The 15,581-nt window shown below is 40.9% G+C and overlaps 1 protein-coding gene across 1 annotated transcript in view; it reads right to left on the bottom strand.

Annotated features, from left to right (window-relative positions):
- The window catches only part of LOC306702849 (SH3 and PX domain-containing protein 2A-like), a 47,854-nt gene that overhangs the window by 12,023 nt on the left and 20,250 nt on the right, over positions 1-15,581 (bottom strand). Inside the window, exon 7 of the mRNA XM_079168565.1 lies at positions 7,435-7,563. Coding sequence (XP_079024691.1) covers positions 7,435-7,563 — 129 coding nt within the window. The remainder of the gene's footprint in view (positions 1-7,434; positions 7,564-15,581) is intronic.

The following is a 15,581-nucleotide window of genomic DNA, read 5'->3' as shown; positions in this document are numbered from 1 at the left end:
AGCCAGAAAATACATACGCAGCAAAGACTCACTGCCACTTTAAAAAGGCCAAAGTAAATATATGCTGTTATTGATGGCTATAGCTAACTTGCCTGTATTTTTCAGCCATCCTCCCATGTGGCAGGTGCTTAGGCTGAGTTCACTGAACCTCAAAGGAAGCAATAAAAGTACTTTTAAAACACACACACACACATTACGCAAGTGCCGATTTCCTGGCCATTGCAGGTTTATATCAGGCAGGCTGCAATTATATCAAATGTAGAAAGAAACACTTCTAAAAGAGAAACCTGCTTCATGTCTTTCATCACATGCATTCATTCACAGAGTGACTGCAACCGAGTCCTGCACAGAACCTGCTCCATACATTGATGTATACCGCCAACACAAAATAGATTATGTTTAGGGCTCCAGATTTCAAATCAAACCTGACATGGTAATAATTTGTACATTCTTCATGACAGCACAAAACTTAAACTGAGGTCATTACAAAAAAACAGCTGTTTTCTGGGTGTCTTGTTGCCAAAACAGTCAATTTTCTGAACGTGAAAAAGTCAAAAGTAAAGACACTGTGAGGTGAATGAATGAAGTTGTGGATTTGGCTGCTGAAAGGCGAAGTGGCAGATAATGGAAATAAGATTAGCAGAAGAACGTGTTCTTTCTTCCTTGTTTCCGGATGGCAGGGATTATCTGTACAGATGTGGGAGGGAAGAAGTTGAAGGAAGAATACCTTATGTCTGGAATATGTGTGTGGGTGTGTGTTTGGATGAGTACAAAGAGAGAGAGAGAGAGAGAGAGAGAGAGAGAGCACACATACATCAAAGCCACACCTGTATCTTGATCTGTGCTTCTCTTCATCATCTCTTGCTGTTTTTTGATCGGTCTATATCACAACCTGCTTTTCTCAATGTCTGCCTGCTTCGCTGTCCGCATTAGGAAAAGTTTAAAACTTGGAAAGCTGCTGCAGAGTTTAACCGCAAAGGAAAAAAAGAACACAGCCAAATGCTGACTGGCAATACACTTTGCTAAACATTATTCAATATTAAGATTATAGCTACTTAGTCAACATCCTAAGTAAATCAAAAAAGCTTTTTTTTAAACGTTTGAGCAGAAGTTTAGTTTTGTAACCCCCACGATTGTGGGGTTAGTGGTTGCATAAGACAATAGCTAAACCCACAACCCTCGGGTGTAGATGTCATATAACACCATTACACAGTAGGATCAGGACATCAAACTTAAATGTTACAGACACAGAAACCAAACGGTTTGTGTCTTGACAACACTGTTGAATTATGAAATCATGAAACAATGGAGGTATTAAACAGAGCTGAGGGCAAGATGAAACTAAGTGTATCCCTCCGTAGCCTGCTGTGAGCTGCACAACGTATCAAGTTCAGTGCCTGCTTTATTCCAATATTTCTGTAATAAAAAAGAAGTAGATGTAGATGTCAGCATAATTTAGATCCAGATTTGAGAAAATTTGAGCAAATTTCCATTTTTACACTTAGGTGGCGGTGCAAATTTAAACTAATGTTCATTTGTGAGCTTTAGAGGTGCATCTTGTTACCGGTGGACAGAGCCAGGCTAGCTGTTTCCTGCTGTTTCCAGTCTTTGTGCTAAGCTAAGCTAACCAACTGCTGGCCGTAGCTTCATATTTAAGAGTGGCATCAACCTTCTCATCTAACGCTCCTCCAGAAAGTGAATAGGCAAATTTCCAAAACTGCCATTCTATAGAATATAGAATATTGAGATCGATCTTTCTGCAGTGAGAAAGTAAGACTTTTATGGACTTGTATTCTCGCCCTGCAAGTGCAGATACTGTGGCCAGACATACAATGAGAGAGCGCAGCATTTCTGGATCAGTATCTCTCATACAGTATCAGCCATCTGCAAACTCTATCAACTTTAAGACCCTGGCTTCATTTTTACTGTAATCACCAACAGACTCTCAGTTGCAACAAGAAACTAGATTTATGACATTTGGGGGTTTTCGAAAGGTGACTGGACGATCTATAAAACAAAACCGCAATCTACGTATACAATCAATCACCTAAGAAACGACATATATAACACAGCGTGACATTGCAATGCTCCTTAATGTCCTACTCATCCCTACAAACAAATCATTGAGACAACTAGACCTGAGCTTTGAGAACTCATTGAGATTTTTTGGTTACTCTGTAATATTCACAGGATATCTACACATCTAGCATAAATATGAGAACCACCAGATTCAGCAGCACAAGGAGGCTTTTTTTTTTCTCCACGACCTGAAATGATGAGGAATGCAGTGGCTCAGCAGTCCTGCAGATATCTGACACCACTGTTGAGTAGAGCAGGAGAGAACAACATTCATTTCCAGCTTCTGTGTTCATTAACAGTGGATTCAGTATCAAAGCACAAGGGGGAAGGTATCCAGCCCAATATACACACATTTCCAGTTTTCATTAAACACTGGGTTTCAATTACCTGGGTGGCTGTGGTACGAGGCGGGGGCGGCCAAAACGGCACAACACGACTTTCAAGAGCTGATGTTGACCTAAGGAACAACCTTCTCTCCCTCCCAGCCTCTGAAAGGATCCCCTCATGGTCTGAACTAAGCTATAGCCCCCAGCTTGTGTGCTCTCTAGGCTCCACTGATTTGGAGACACAGCAGTCCTTGAGTGTCTGACAGACCACCCCTTAAAATGCTGGTTTAACTCAATGGTCAATTTTTGAGTGAGAGAGACAGAGGCACCCTTTTGGCACCAGACTGATTTCTGTACACTACTATTACCACTATTTGTGCTCTTAAATACTGTCATAGCTCCTGTTCATCTCCTCTGCCTGTATTGCTCTGTGACAAGATGCAAGAAAATGAACTAGCAGAAGTCTGTGTTCAAAATACAGATACAAACCTCCCATTTGAGTTTCCATATCTAAAAATACAGGATAAGGTTGATTTCTTGAGACGGTCATTAGTGCTTCCTATGGTAAGCTGAAAGAATGTGGTAGATGGGGATTACTATAAGTGTATAATGTTTCTTCCATCTGCTGCTGCAAATTCTGCTTTCAAAAAAAGACATTTTACACTTGGCAAAGTTGTCTGTATCATGTCTTTGGTGGTTCGCTGACAAGAATTATAGTTTTTTTCCTCTTTTATACAAGGAAACATGTTCTTGCTGAAACTGCACATACCAAACTGGGAAACTGAGGGTTTGAGCACAAGCAACAAAAAAATCTCAACACTGACCTTGCCTTAAATCCTCCTGCGTATCTGAGACAGAAAATGTGGAACTGCCAGTACACATGCAATTTAGTTCAATTCCAAACATGCAGCTGTCATCGATAAATGCAGCTGTCACACTTGCAGGAACCATTGATGCTAAAATCTGCAAAGTAATTTCAGTTGTCGCGTTTACTACCTGAATATAATGGCAACACAACTTTTGGTGGTGCTATTAGAAGAAAGAAGAAAGTCAGCTGGTCATTCTAGTTAATTGCAATATGTGCAGCTGAATATGAGGACCTAGGAGCATGTCCCAGATGAAACAATAAATACTGTAGACTGAAGACTTCAAGGATATACCCAGTTTATTACTTTTACCAAGGTTATGTATTCCCTGTTTGTTTTTGTCTGTAGCTCAAACAAGAGTCTACAGCTTTGCTAGCAGCTCTGTGAGGCTGCACAGCAGTACTTTCAGCTAGCTGCAAGCATGGCTAAAAACAATACAAATAACTAAAATAATCGGATTAATAATAGTTATCTGGATCTATGTTGTTGTGTTTTTGCCATGACACCAACACTGCCTTGCATAATTGTATAGATAACGTTATAGTTTGCAGGAATACTCCTTTTAATTCAGTGTCAAACCATACTGAACCACACTAACAGTAATTCTGCACTCTTGGAGTAAACTCAAAAATAATCTGCCTCTCTGAACACGGAGCTCCCGCTGAGCTGTGCCCTGAGATCATTTTTGCTTTTAGCCTGAAGATGGAGAGCTGAGACATTTATTGTACTTTTTTTTTTTCCATGTGAAGGTAGAGAAGACATCCTGCACATCCATCATGCCACGCGTAGGGCCAGACCTGCTTAATCTGCCAGGATTTGACTGCAGCAGTCTCGTTGGGCTTTCAGCCAGGAAGCCAATCATCACCTGCAGTTACAGTACCGCTGTTACCTTCTATGGCTCACATTTATCAAACTTAAAATCATTAGTGTTTGTGAGGACAAAAAGGGCAATTTTATACAGATAACATTACTGTGACCATTCAGGCTCTTGCTGAAATTCCACTCACTCCACCCTGCTTAAGTAAACTGGGTGGAGCAGCAGATATATAATACATACTGTACTGGGGGAACCTGAGGCACTGGCGGATGTGAGCTGGCCTCTCCAAAACAGGCAGGTATTCCTGGAGTTTATTTGGCAGATTGTAATTCATTGAGGCTGATGTAGACTTGGAATGGAGACAAGTTAAACCCTGTCTGGTCCACAGAGAGAGATTTTCTACACAGCACTGGGCACAACACAACGCCTAACGCTGCCCTTGAGGTGTAGGCAAACCAGCTGCAAATTATTTTTCCTTTCTTACATACTACTCCATGAAGGGGCAAAGTTTAAACCACTGAACACAGAGCACTTCAACTGACCAACAAGGCTGCTAGCTTAGCTTTGGTTAACATCTCTCCAATATAGTGTAAACTGAGGAGGCATCCTGGAGGATCCATTAAGCCATTATAATGAACCAACCTCTCTGAACCACTAACTTTGGCAGGAAATGGCTTTTTCCATTTTCTCCCCGAGTTTCTCATTGCACTACTCTCTCCTCCGGAGCCATCATCTCCCCCTGGCAAACTCTCATAAAATAGACAAATAGAATAGCTGCAATGACTGAGGACAGAATACAAAAAAACTCATTTTAGTTTGACAATATTTAATTGTAACTTCTTTAACATTTGCTCCTTGAGATTAAGCCATGCATTTATTTTTATCAGAGTATTATTCCCGAAAAACTGAACGCTGCAACAGAACATCAAACAGTCATTGGTCTACCCTGTTGATCTACCGCATACTGCAACTACTTCAAACCCAACAGAAAACAATACAAAGTACTGTATCAACTGAAGCAAAGGCCAAGACACAAACAGTATTATCAAGCCACTGCAATGGAAAATAGTGCCTTGGCTCTGACCAGCAGCCTGGAAAAGTGGAGAAAGCTGAGCTCTCTGATAGGGCTGACCTAGATTCACTGCACTGTCAAAAGCATATATTATCTAATCCAAGGTAAGGAAAAGCCGATAACTGCACAGGGCAGCAGTCACAGCCAAAGTATATGGTACAGTAGCTTTAACAGTAGGACTTCTGTAGGAGGACTGGGGTGAATGGCTAAAATAATACAGAGCTGTAGTTTTCCATTTCTACAGTAGATCTGTCACTGTTACACTCTCATAGCATCACACCTTTGTGTAAAATACCTCATCCAAAACCAGCCAGACGCACAATGCTGATACAAAATGACTTGGCAATATAACAGCATACAGATATTTTCTACTCACCGGATCCAAAGACTCTGTTTAAATGTGATTGGCTTTCAAGGAAAATATGTAACTGTAGCTGAAGGCTCAATAAAAAAAACCATAGAAACCTTTTATCATTACACGTGTAATAGACCTTTTAGTGCTTCTAATGTTTAGCTCTGTAATACACAGATCAATCTGTCAGAAACTATTAAAGGGTTTTGTATTTATCCTTCAAGGAAATGGATGCTAAACTAAATGAGCTCTGAAATCTTCTTAGCACACACCTGGTCTTGTTAGTATTGGCAATGGGATATGGAGTGATGTCACCCAGCCAAATGGAGCAGATTTAGCCAACTTCAATTGCAGGAGGTGTTGAGATTTCAGTTAAATGCTAGCTGTGCTGCTGGAAACAGTCTCCATAGCGAATTGGAGGGGCTGGGGGCTGTATTGACTTCAGATCTCTGTGAAACTGTCCGTCAGTGTATAATAAAACTGTCAAATAGCCTTAGGATGTGTTTTAAGGAGCCTGGAGTCTACTGTTTTGCTTTTTAGAAACTCGGGAAAAATCCAACCAAACCAGAGATGAATGAATGAGCGTAAGTGAGAGTGGCAACATAATATAGTCACTGCATCAGAGAAGAGGCTGAAACAAAGCAACAATAACATGGAAGCTAAGCTACGGTAATAAAGCGGAAGCCTGGAAATCATAAACATTGAAGTGCATGAGTTTCACATTCTGCATGGATCATCAACACACACATCAACCACTGTAACTTTGCACAGTGGTCAGCTGAAATACAAAAGTGAAGGGGCTTCTACTTTAAAGCACAGGACTATGCAGCTCAACTTCATGGAGGAAAGCTCTCATATAAGGCCCCCTGATAAAAGGACTTCAAGGTGTTGGAATATCCGCCTCATTGTGGCTCCCCATTGGGTTGAAATCCTACTGAAAATAAATACATGAACCCGAAGGCAGGACACGTGACACTTCAAAGCAAGCTTACTCTACAGACCCTCTTCCTTAAGGCCAGTGTGGCATGGCGTTTCACTCACACCCATCATGAAACCCAAGTCCAATTGCCTTCCTGGTCACTGTTTCCTCCGTCCCCATCCGCCCGCTGAAGAACACATGAGTCCCATTACTGTTTTACTGTCTCAGCATACTGAATTACTGAACATTAAAGCTGGACGTCAGACCCTGTAACTGGCCCTATACTTCTCTGATCACTCAAATGTCCCCTAAAAATACAAGTTATTAAAGGCATCTGCTCAGACCTGGGTGTCAGTGATAGTTGCCAGTTTTAGCATATTTATCTAAGACACATGATTTCATACTCATTATATTAAAAGCACATAACATGAAACAATAATTAAGGGCTTTTTGTGTCTTCTTCCACCCAAAATAAATACAAGTACCGGGAGGCATCACAGCATGTTTCTAGAATATCATGAAGTGCTACGAACTCATTAAATATAAAATATTGTCAAACTGAGTCACAGATCCTAAAACATGATTTTTGTCCTGTTTGCAAGCTCTTTCCAGAGGTTAAACAGCTGACTCAGGACTCTCTGCAGCTGGCATTTGAAAATCCATCATGTCTTGCTGGCTTTTCATTTAAGCGAGGTGCAATAATTAATATGAGTCTGGAAGACATTCCTCTTGCTAGAGGCAACATTCTGGCCCCCGGCCTAAACCAACAGTGGGGAAAAAACAGGGCTGACTGGAGGCCAAAGTGAGCCTCCAGATGGGGCTAAGCAACAGCTAGCTGTGGACAAAGGAGGTGAGAGGGTAGAGTTAGGGAGAAGGGCAGCATGTTTGAGGAACTATGGACTCAACCGTGAAATAGTTTGTTTGTGTCTGAAATGCACACAACATGCACGCTGCCTTTTCCTGCTCAATGTGTCTTTGTTGAGCTTTTGTTTTGATTACTCACCACTCTCGCTCTTTTCAATGACGTCGACCACCTCGCCCGCTTGAAGGCTGATTTCTGCAGGCTCTTGCTTCTCGTAACTGGCCACCACCACATACTGATCCAGGAGCATGGGATCCGAAGCATCCAGACCTGGGGTTGATGGGAAAAAACATGCTGTCAGCCAGCTGCCAGCCATAGGTCCACGAGAACGACTGCTGGGCACTTGTTGTGCCATAGGCCACTTTGTCTGTAGAGCTCAGCCAATCACAATATTCACAGGGCTCAGTGCATCTTCCTGAGAGTCTAGCCATAGAGCTGCATCCCCCTCCAGCCCAACAACAAGGGCAATGGAGATGCTGAAAGATCCAAAAAGTTAAGGATCAAGCAGTCAAGTGCAGACAATCCATTCTGTGTTACTGAAGGGGCCTCATCCTGATAGTCCGACGAAGCTGGGCCGGGTCAGTAGATGCCGGTCGGCACATTAACACAGTGGAAAGCGGAGCAGCAGTGAGAAAGCAGAAGTAGCTGTAGGAGTGATAGAAAAGTAAGCTAAAGCCAGCCGAGGACAGGACAGTAGAGTGGGAGAAAGAAATGGTTTCCTCTGGAAAATAAACCATCTGCTTAAAAGCCTCCTTCTCCTCAGTTGGGGCTGGAGCTGGAGGAAGAGTAGGGGGTTGTGTACGCCAATCATAAGAGTCGGCACTAGAGGCCTTAAATAGAACCAGATGAAGGGGCTGGAGCTGTGCTCAGAGGGATGGCCCTCTGACTCAATGAAACACTAGAGCTCTCACTACAGCGTGCAACCCAGCCAATGGAAATCTTCCTTTCTGTACTTCACTGAGTTAACCATATAAACACCAGCAGTGAATTTGTTTTTTTCCCAGTTTGGTCCTCCTTTCATAACTTGGTCTTGTCCACCACATAACCAGAGTTTGGTCACTCTAATTAATTCCAGGAATCATAACCAGAGTTTGGTCACTCTAACTAACTCCAGGAATGCCTCGGTAAAGACAGAAACATGTGATTTTATTGGTAATCACGTATAAAATGCCCGCTAAACATCCAAACATCTACAGTATTTTTTCACCCCACATGAGTAAGACTGCATCAACTGAGCCCGGCTGAAGCCTTAATCGTGAAGAATCCTTAAAACAAGCGTAGCCGAATGACCAAAAGCAGATCTAACAAGAGTCAGCTGGAATCCAGACACAACCACAGCTGACATTCAGTTCACACATTATCAAGAGCTTCGGCTGACCACTGAGTTCAAAGCTCCAGACAGAAAGGGAGCTACTGTCTGCACACTTTAGATTATATCTGTTTACACTAATAACTCTGCTAGATACACAATTTACTTTTTATGGCGTGTTTGAAATACAGTAAAGGATCTACAACTCCAGAAGAGATTGCAATTTCCATTTATGGTCACATGCTGCTTTTACTAATCTCCATCTGTACACTGTAGTGCAAAAGTAATATATGGGCTCAAGACCCACAAAATCAACAAAAATGTCAAGCAAAATAATGTCACATTTGTCAAAATGTGGTAGACAAAAAATATTGTTTAGTCCCAAGAATGGAATATAAAAACAGTTCAGTGCAACAGATGGACGGTTTGAGGCTTAGATAACGATTGAGGCAACTTGGATTAAGCTGTCATTTCTCCATCGAGCTGACCTGGCGACAATCCTACAAACTGAAGATTCTCTCCCAGGATAATATTTTGCAGTCAAGTTGGGAACAAAAATGAAATGTCAAGGCGCTCATAACTTATGAAGATGAATTCAGCGCCATTAACATCTCAAATGTTAAATCTGCCAAAGAGTCTGACACTGGATTACTGTGGTTGGGCTGTGGTTTATGTAGCATCATGTTATTTGTGCAAGATGTTTTGTCAAACCACAAAGTCGGGTGCAGAAACACTGGAACATATTATTCAAAAACGGGGTATTGCCTTCGTGTTCTTCGAAGTATATTACGACATCATTTACTTTAGTTCCAGCTAATAATTGTTTCGACATTATTCTTGGAAACGTGTGGTTGAGTTTCAACTCACAGATGAATCAACACGGATCCATAACAATGACATCAACAAGGAAATAAGAAGACTGGTTCAAACTTGCTGAAAATATTTAACAATATTTATCAGTAACTTGATATTACTGTCAGTACTTATTGGTTTTATAAGTCAGTCTTTTTTACTTTCATTAAGGATGTTTTCGTGTGCTTTTTTCCCACTTTTTTACGCATTTTTTAGATATCGCATATTTTGTATGCAGGAGGGAAATTTGACATGTGTAAAGACCTTTGTTCTTGGCTTGTCTTGATGTACAGATTTATTAGTATGTAACATAGTTACTGAGTGCAATTTAAATTAGCTACTCTTTACTTTTAAGTACTTTTCCCCCTATTTAAACCACAAACCTGTGGATTTTGTCTAAACCTTCGCTTACTTAGTACAACATTTCAAAACAAATCCTGGACATTGTCTTGTAAAACACACACACACACTCGTCAACGATATAATTTCAAGACAGATGGACATAAAACTCAGCAGGTCATGATCTCATAAAACTATAATCTATGCAAAATGATGTGAATGGAGGTTTCTATGACAAACAATTAACTACTGCTGTGAGAGAACTGCAAATCTGAGACCTGAGGTGAGTGAGTAAAGACCTTCTTTGCAAAGTCAATATGCTTGAAAAACAAAAGCAAATATTTCAGCCTCATTCAGGAAATGAAATGTTTTGCAACAGCTAGAAGACAGAGCCAGAACAAGAAGAACATGTGTGAGAAAGATGGGAAACAAGAGTCTTGGACAGGAAAGGTCTCATTTCAAATGAACTGTGTCACAAGAGCTATAAAATAAATAGTATAAAATGAGCTACATAAATTACTGTGTACAAATCAAGGCGACAAGGAAATGCATTCGACCAGTAAAGTTACGATACTTCAATTATTCACTCCCTAAAAAAAGGTGATTTCACAGTATTCAGTGATATAGAGCAGTGATTTAAAACCATGATTACCACTAAAGTTGTCAGGATGTTTGTGGAAAGATTGTGAGTAGCCCAACTAATTTGAAAACATAGAAATTACGATTTTATTCAAAAATAAATACAGTATATACCTAAAAAACAGTTGGTAAAAAAAGAAAGTACATGAAAACTATGAGCAACGGTACGAATAGTTCAAAGTAATGGATACATGGTTGAAAAGTCCAGTGTCTGCAACTCCAAGTGATATTTGTACGAATACAAGCTGAGCCAAAACAACATTTACATTGATATTTCTTTTGTATGATACAAATACTGTAAAATTAGAATATTTGGAACATGATGGGTGCTGTTGCTGAAGGGGCACTTGAGTTCATCTGATAGGGCTGTGGGGGTACGTCTGATAAAAAAAGGTTGGGAACTTTTATAGTGTGTGTTTGTGTTAATATGTGTATCATCCACTATGCGTCTGCACAGTGTAGATCTTATGTATTCATCATGATACATAACTATGTATTCATGAGCTCTGAAAAGAAAAGTATTTTCTTCTTGGCTTCCATCAGATAGCCCCATTAGCTACTCTCTGTGTTTATACCTCTCCTCGCTCAGATTTATACATGTGCTTCCTGCTCCCACCCTTGCACTCTCAGACGTCCTAACTCCATCCAACCCCCACCCCCACCCCCACCCCAACTCACCCTTCATCAGCTCCATCCAAAGATGATGACAGTGAGGAACTTTGCAATAATTCATCACCAAAAGGAGGAAACCCGGGAGTCTAGTCTACCCATTTAAACCAAGGAATTTTTCTTCGTGAGAGATTTTTCAGGATCAAGCATTTTGGTTGATAGCATAGTTGGCTCTGGCCTTCATGTCTTAGTGCCATATTTTGAACTCTGGGGTAACTTTATGAGAGCAGATCTGGGTTCAGAGCAGTACAATTTGGCAAAGTGCAATGCTTTTGTTTGCCTCCTCAGCAGCAGATGTGCAGTTGGATTAGAAAAGGACACAGGACTGCTGTTCAATGTAGTACAGATGTACTCATGTCATTGAATCAGTATGTGGCCCTGAGGGAGAAGAGGCAGACCACAAACAAATGGTACAGAAACCTTCAAGAAATTCATCTTACAGTAAGACAGCTTTCACAATGCTTCTAAAAACTGTTGAATATCTTAATTATGTTCACTTCCTCTGCTGAGTATTTTAGGTCTAGATGAAAGTGTTTATGTCATAGAAGTCAAAAGAAAAAGTACCACGAAAGTTGCATTAGACAAAAAGAGCATTTTCAAATATAGCCGAGGTTTTGAAAAATATGAAACCTACATTGTTTACATCTTGCATTCACCAACTGTAACCAATGTGCATATGCGTCTTTGTGCACATACATGCAGGTTACAGTTTGTTGTGTGTATAAAACAGGGACACACTCTTAAAAACATCACTCCACAGCTCTACTAGAGGTAATAAACTCCACAGTGTACCTGTGACTTCAGTAGTTACCATTACACTGGATACTGCAGAGATAAATGGTTTCCAAAAAATGTAGAATCAGAGGCAAACTGCTGATAAAGCAGTTCTCCAATCCTCCAAATCATTGTGTTTTCCAGGAGAAAATCTGATGCCTTTAACACAACTAGTATGTGAAGCCAAAGCAAACATCAAAGAACAACGTAACTTATATCTTTGACTGGCCCTTTACAAAATTACAAAATACTTATATATAATATAATACAAACAAGTCTGATCTTATTTATGGCAGAACATTTTCTGGCTTGAACGTGGTGTTTTGAGCAAAAAGCTTAAGTGCTGCCTCCAGGGTGGGAGTCCACTGTGACAAATGGTCACTTATCAGAAACAGAGACGCCTGTATTGGATCTGCTCTCTACTGGCGGGGGCGGAGCTTCGACCCAGCAGAGTTAAGTTGTAACTTCAGGGGGGAAGAAAAACAACATCTTTACACTGATGTTACAGCTGTAGCCATACAATTAACAGCCATATCCATGAAAAATAGTATTATATTCAAAAAGGTGTAGGATTATATTTAAATCTGGTTCAACCCTCAACATAATGTGTTGGGCTACTGTGAGAATCATTGTACATTGTACCTAGAAGATTGGGAGCTGTTCATTCAGAAAGAAGCAGCTGAAACAGTGTTACGCTTGTTGAAGTGATTTGGAAGTGCTCATTTGCCTTAATGATTTCCTCTGCCAGTTTAAAATCTTATCCATCTGCAAATACAAACAAACACAGAGAACTCTTGACCCACCCCACCATCTAACTCGTGAACACATTAACCCTTTTCCTCCCAACGAGCATGCGTATAGCCACATACAGTATCTAAACCCCCACATAGACACAACCTCATGCACACACACGCACACACACACACACACACACCCTACAGGCCCCCAGAGACCCGCAGCTCAAATAAAGACAGCAAGTCTGCACACATAAACACACTCCCTCAGCCTGTGCGCAACACTGAAATGGTTTCCACTTGCCACGTAAACCTCCTCTCCTCTCCTCTCCAGCAGCTTTTCACATGCACTAAACCCCTGAACGCTCCGTTTCTTTTTCTGTTCTGCTCATTTGATTCAGATTGTTTTCTTTTACCTATGAAACCTTTCCCATGCCCTTTCTCTCCCGTGTATGGATAAAGTATTATGTATTTCATCACCTCGGTATCTAGTCGAAAGATGTTTCCTTTCGGGTTTTGGTTATGGCAGCATGTCTTCTTATCAGTCCTAGTTATCTGACAGTGATTTATACTGACGAGCCCCATATCGGCAGTCAATCCTGACAACTCCATTACGTGTTAGACAGAAGATAGTATGTCTTTCTTTGACATTTTTGTAGATAGTGTCCTGGCTACGGTGCTGAGTCAATAATGCAGACTGCTTCAACCTCAAACTGTGAGAAGTCAATAAATTAGATATGGGCTAGAATCTTACTGAACATCTGATTGATTTCCCTTAGATGAAATCCCTCAGTATATACACACATAATTCCCTTTTAAATTACTTTTTTTTTCTCCCATCGATCTCCGTCACCTATCAGTACAAATCTAATTTCTAACGAGGAGTATCGAAGACAATGAGAAGTTAGATAAGATAGGACTTTATTCGAAATTGCTGAAGAGGGAGACAAAAAAGTCAAACAATTACCATGCTGCCAATATCGTCACGACAAGAAGATAGTGAGAGCTGGGAGTGTGTCAACCGAAGAGATTCATCTGATTTCTTCTGCTTGCCAGGTAAACAGAGTTCCTAGTCAAACCTCTAACCGCGAGCAGTTTTGTGGTTTAAGGGCTACATTCTCCTGTTTAGGGGCAGGGGCTCGGTAAACTCTTATGGAGACCTGAACCATGTAATTATGGAAACCATAAGCTGCAGCTACAGCACATTCACCACAGATCCACTGCACTTTATCTGCTGTCCTGCTTTAAAAGAGAGAGATCAATCTTCCAGCGGCGTTAACCGCTAACGTCCAGCATAGGGACTGTAGTGAAGGTTTAGAGATCAAATATGCAGGGCTTGTACAGTACGAGCTCCATGTCGACTGTGAAGAGTAAATCATCATGAGCACCAGACATTGAGTATGTTATTATTGTTTCCACTGGTCGACTTGATGATTTATTGTAAGCATAAATGCCTGTGCATCTTAGAAACTGCATATTTACTATCAAACCCAACCTTTCAGAATGAAACGTCAGGCACTATATGACAAACTTTCCAGGCAGCAGATATGAATATGACTGGAAACCAATCTAATACCTTGCACAGACTGAATGTAGGTTACGCGACACACAGACACACACACACACACACACACACACACACACACACACACACACACACACACACACACACACACACACACACACACACACACACACACACACACACACACACACACACACACACACACACACAGCTAAAATAAGACAAATCTTTCCATTTCGTTATGTAGCTGGAATTCCGTGTTACGTAAAGCCTCAATACCATGGAACATATAATGAAATTAGGTTGGGGTCTTATTTCGTTTGGTGGCAACTCCGGCACAGCTTTTCCTCAGAGTGCATCGCCCACAGAAAAACTAACTTACAGGTCATTTACAGAGACTTTCATTGCCCAGCTATGTCATACTTATCTCTGGCAGATCGCAAGAAGGATGGCCACAGCAACTTTGCATCTGATTGCACGGCTAGTGTGTAATTTAGAAATTCATGTGGGTATTCTGAGACTGCATGCATGCAAGTGCCCGCACACACAAATACGCAACACTTGCACAGCTGTTCGCGAAACTCGTCTCATGCCTTTCCTGCTGCCTCCCACGCCTGTATCCCCCTGCTCAGCTGAGTCACTTGGACTTTATGTCTTCCTTGCTCTCTCTCACATACAAACATGAAGCCAACAGCCAACCCTGGCAGAGCAAACTTACAGATGCACAAACAGGTGGTTTCTCCCACCTAACGCTGTTCTCTTAACTATTTCACTACCATACAGAAGTGTTTGCTCAGGTTGTGTGTGCTTTTGAAGACCATGTACTCTTGAAAAAGAACTCAACAGCCATTTTGGTATTGTACTCTTATAATATTGTTGACGAAAATAAATTAAATGAATAATCCAGCAGAGATAGTGGTAGTTTCTTATTACAAACTATGGGGTTGCAACTTTTGATGATCAATTAATCTGCAGATTATTTTCTCGACTCATTTTTTATTCTGTGACAAAATGCCATTTCGCAGACCTCGTAGTGAGGTCTTAAACATATTTGACTGTCATGTGTGATAACAAAACACAGCAAATCTGTTCCTTTGAGAAGCTGAAGCAAAAAATATTTGACATTTTTGCCTGAAAAATAACCTCAAAATAGTTGCCGATTCATTTTCTGTTGATTGACTTATCAATGAATCAATTAATTGTGGCAGCTCTTTTCCAAACATTCTTCTTCCTTGTCAAAACCAGGTGACGAAACCTGGTAAATTACCTACAATGCAACGTGACTGCCGGGGATTCGGGTGAGTTATGCTAGCAGTGGCTAATGTAGCCTCGAGCAGAGATGAGGAGCGGACTACAGATGTCCCCCAGATATTTTTCACCCTCAAACTTGTAGTCAAAATCACAATATCATTCAAGTAACCAGTAAATACAATGAAGGCGCAATACA

The sequence above is a fragment of the Pholis gunnellus genome (assembly GCF_910591455.1).
Source record: "Pholis gunnellus genome assembly, chromosome: 11".
Classification (NCBI taxonomy): Eukaryota; Metazoa; Chordata; class Actinopteri; order Perciformes; family Pholidae; genus Pholis; species Pholis gunnellus.
The sequence above is the reverse complement of the archived record's forward strand: the minus strand, read 5'-3'. Positions and strand labels throughout refer to the sequence as shown.